Source organism: Engraulis encrasicolus, chromosome 22 (genome assembly GCF_034702125.1).
Source record: "Engraulis encrasicolus isolate BLACKSEA-1 chromosome 22, IST_EnEncr_1.0, whole genome shotgun sequence".
Lineage (NCBI taxonomy): Eukaryota > Metazoa > Chordata > Actinopteri > Clupeiformes > Engraulidae > Engraulis > Engraulis encrasicolus.
Window position 1 is genome coordinate 46873144 of NC_085878.1, and position 1844 is coordinate 46874987.

A 1844-nucleotide genomic window follows, 5' to 3' on the forward strand; every position below is an offset into this window, starting at 1 on the left:
CACACACAGTGCAGAGTAGTGAGAGCCTCACCGGACACCGCCGGGGAGCCACGCGACCACCACGCGCCAAGACTCAACGCAACCAACCCCTGCTGCCGCAACTGCTCGCGACTGCACACCCGAGCCAAGGTACTCAGGGGGACAGAGGGAGAGTTAGTGCATAAGTATGTGTGCGAGAGCCGAGTGGGAGAGTTAGCGAAGACAGAGAAGAAGAGGAGAGCAACAAGATTTGTTTGCGTATTGTTACGGTTTTTTTTTTTTTGCGTGCCTGTGTGCGAGTGTTCGTGGTCTTCGGGGAGAGGAAGGATTTGGAAGTGGAAACACAAACCTTCTGAAGATGATCCTTTCGAGCCTGGAACTGACGTGGTGAGGGGGACGTGAGTGAAGATCTGCAGCACGGAGAAGTTGAAACTGCAGAGGGTCCCAGGCCACCGGCTCTCAGCTGGACCACCAGGTAACTTTCTCCAGCAGAGCAGAACATGCTGAACACAGACTCCATACACAGACTTCCAGGAACAAGGGGAGGGGGAAAAAACTCAAGGCTGACACAGCAGGACCTAAACATTTCCTTTAGTGGATGGTTGATGTGTTTGTAGAGCTTTCAGCTTGGAGAAGAGTTTTGCATAAAAAATGCTTTTTTCTGGGGAAAGTAGTGTGAAACTTACGGTGCACAGCTGCCTGTTTGAATACTATCTCTCCCCTTCTGTCATTCCCTGCCTCCTTCTGCCTGTTTCTCTCTCACTCTCTATCTCTCTCTGTCTCTCTCTCCCTCTCTCTCTCTCCCTCCATCACTCACTCACTGACTTTACTTGCACGCTTCGGAAGTCTTAATTCACCATTTACGTTTATCTCATTTTCTCAGCGCCGCCTGAAAAGCAGCATTTCAAAAGGCTCCGTCTAAAGCCCTCAGTGGCTTGCCTGGCTAATGCTCCCCGAGCTTCACAGCCTCGCTGCTGAAATAGAAACCCGGCGCTCACTCAGGGGACTTCAAGAGAGACTTTCTGCCATTCTCATTCAATTCGCCTTTTGACGGGAGGATTGGTCGGTTCAGCCTGGAGAGATCTTGAGAGAGAAAGGAAGGGTTGCTGACTGAAAGGGGTGGGGGGACAACAAGGTTGGCTCCCTAAGGGATGGGAGAATGATCGCTGGATTCGGCACCATCAATGGACACGTCGGCGGCATCCAGTGTCATGTTGCTGGCCCAAGCGGAGTGCCGCCGGTGGCACCGCCACCACAGATCACTGCTCATGCCACAGCGGCGGCGGAGTTCGCCATGCACTCGAACCTTTGTCTGCACTTCCAGAGTCAGCACTATGCGGCCAACACCATGTCCACCAGCGGTCTGGTTGGTGGGGTGACAATGGGTACGAACTCTTTACTGACACATCCACAAATGCCCGTGCCACAGCTACCAAACATACCTCTGCCGCAACCCCCAGCCATACCTCGCCCACAAGCCTCAACCATTCCTCTGCCGCAGCCTGCGATTGCTACCCCTACAGCGGTGGCTACGAAACCTGCGCAGGGGGGCGGCTTTCGGAAAGTGTGCCGGACGGAGGACACTGCTCCGTGCCCGTTCCCGGGGCTGGCGCCGGGGGTGCTGCAGATGCGGGTGAAGGAGGGCAGCAAGATCCGCAACCTCATGGGATTCGCCATGGCCCGCATGCAGGGGGGTCCGAGCTGTGGTGCGGAGACTGGATCCGGCATTGGGCACTTCAATGGAGGACTTGGGATGCCAGGTTCCTCCTACCCCTCCTCCACCTCCACCAGCTCTTCCTCCTCGGGCCTGAGACAGGTGGTGTTCTCCGGGTCGGGCCGAGCCGTCACCAAGACCATCACCTGTG

General features: G+C 55.8%; 1 protein-coding gene across 1 annotated transcript in view; it reads left to right on the forward strand.

Moving 5' to 3' along the window:
* Positions 1-1138: 1138 nt before the first annotated feature.
* Positions 1139-1844, forward strand: part of LOC134438681 (uncharacterized) — a 1104-nt gene continuing 398 nt past the window's right edge. The window contains exon 1 of the mRNA XM_063188296.1: positions 1139-1844. This exon is cut by the window's right edge and continues 398 nt beyond it. Within this exon, the coding sequence (XP_063044366.1) occupies positions 1139-1844 (706 nt within the window).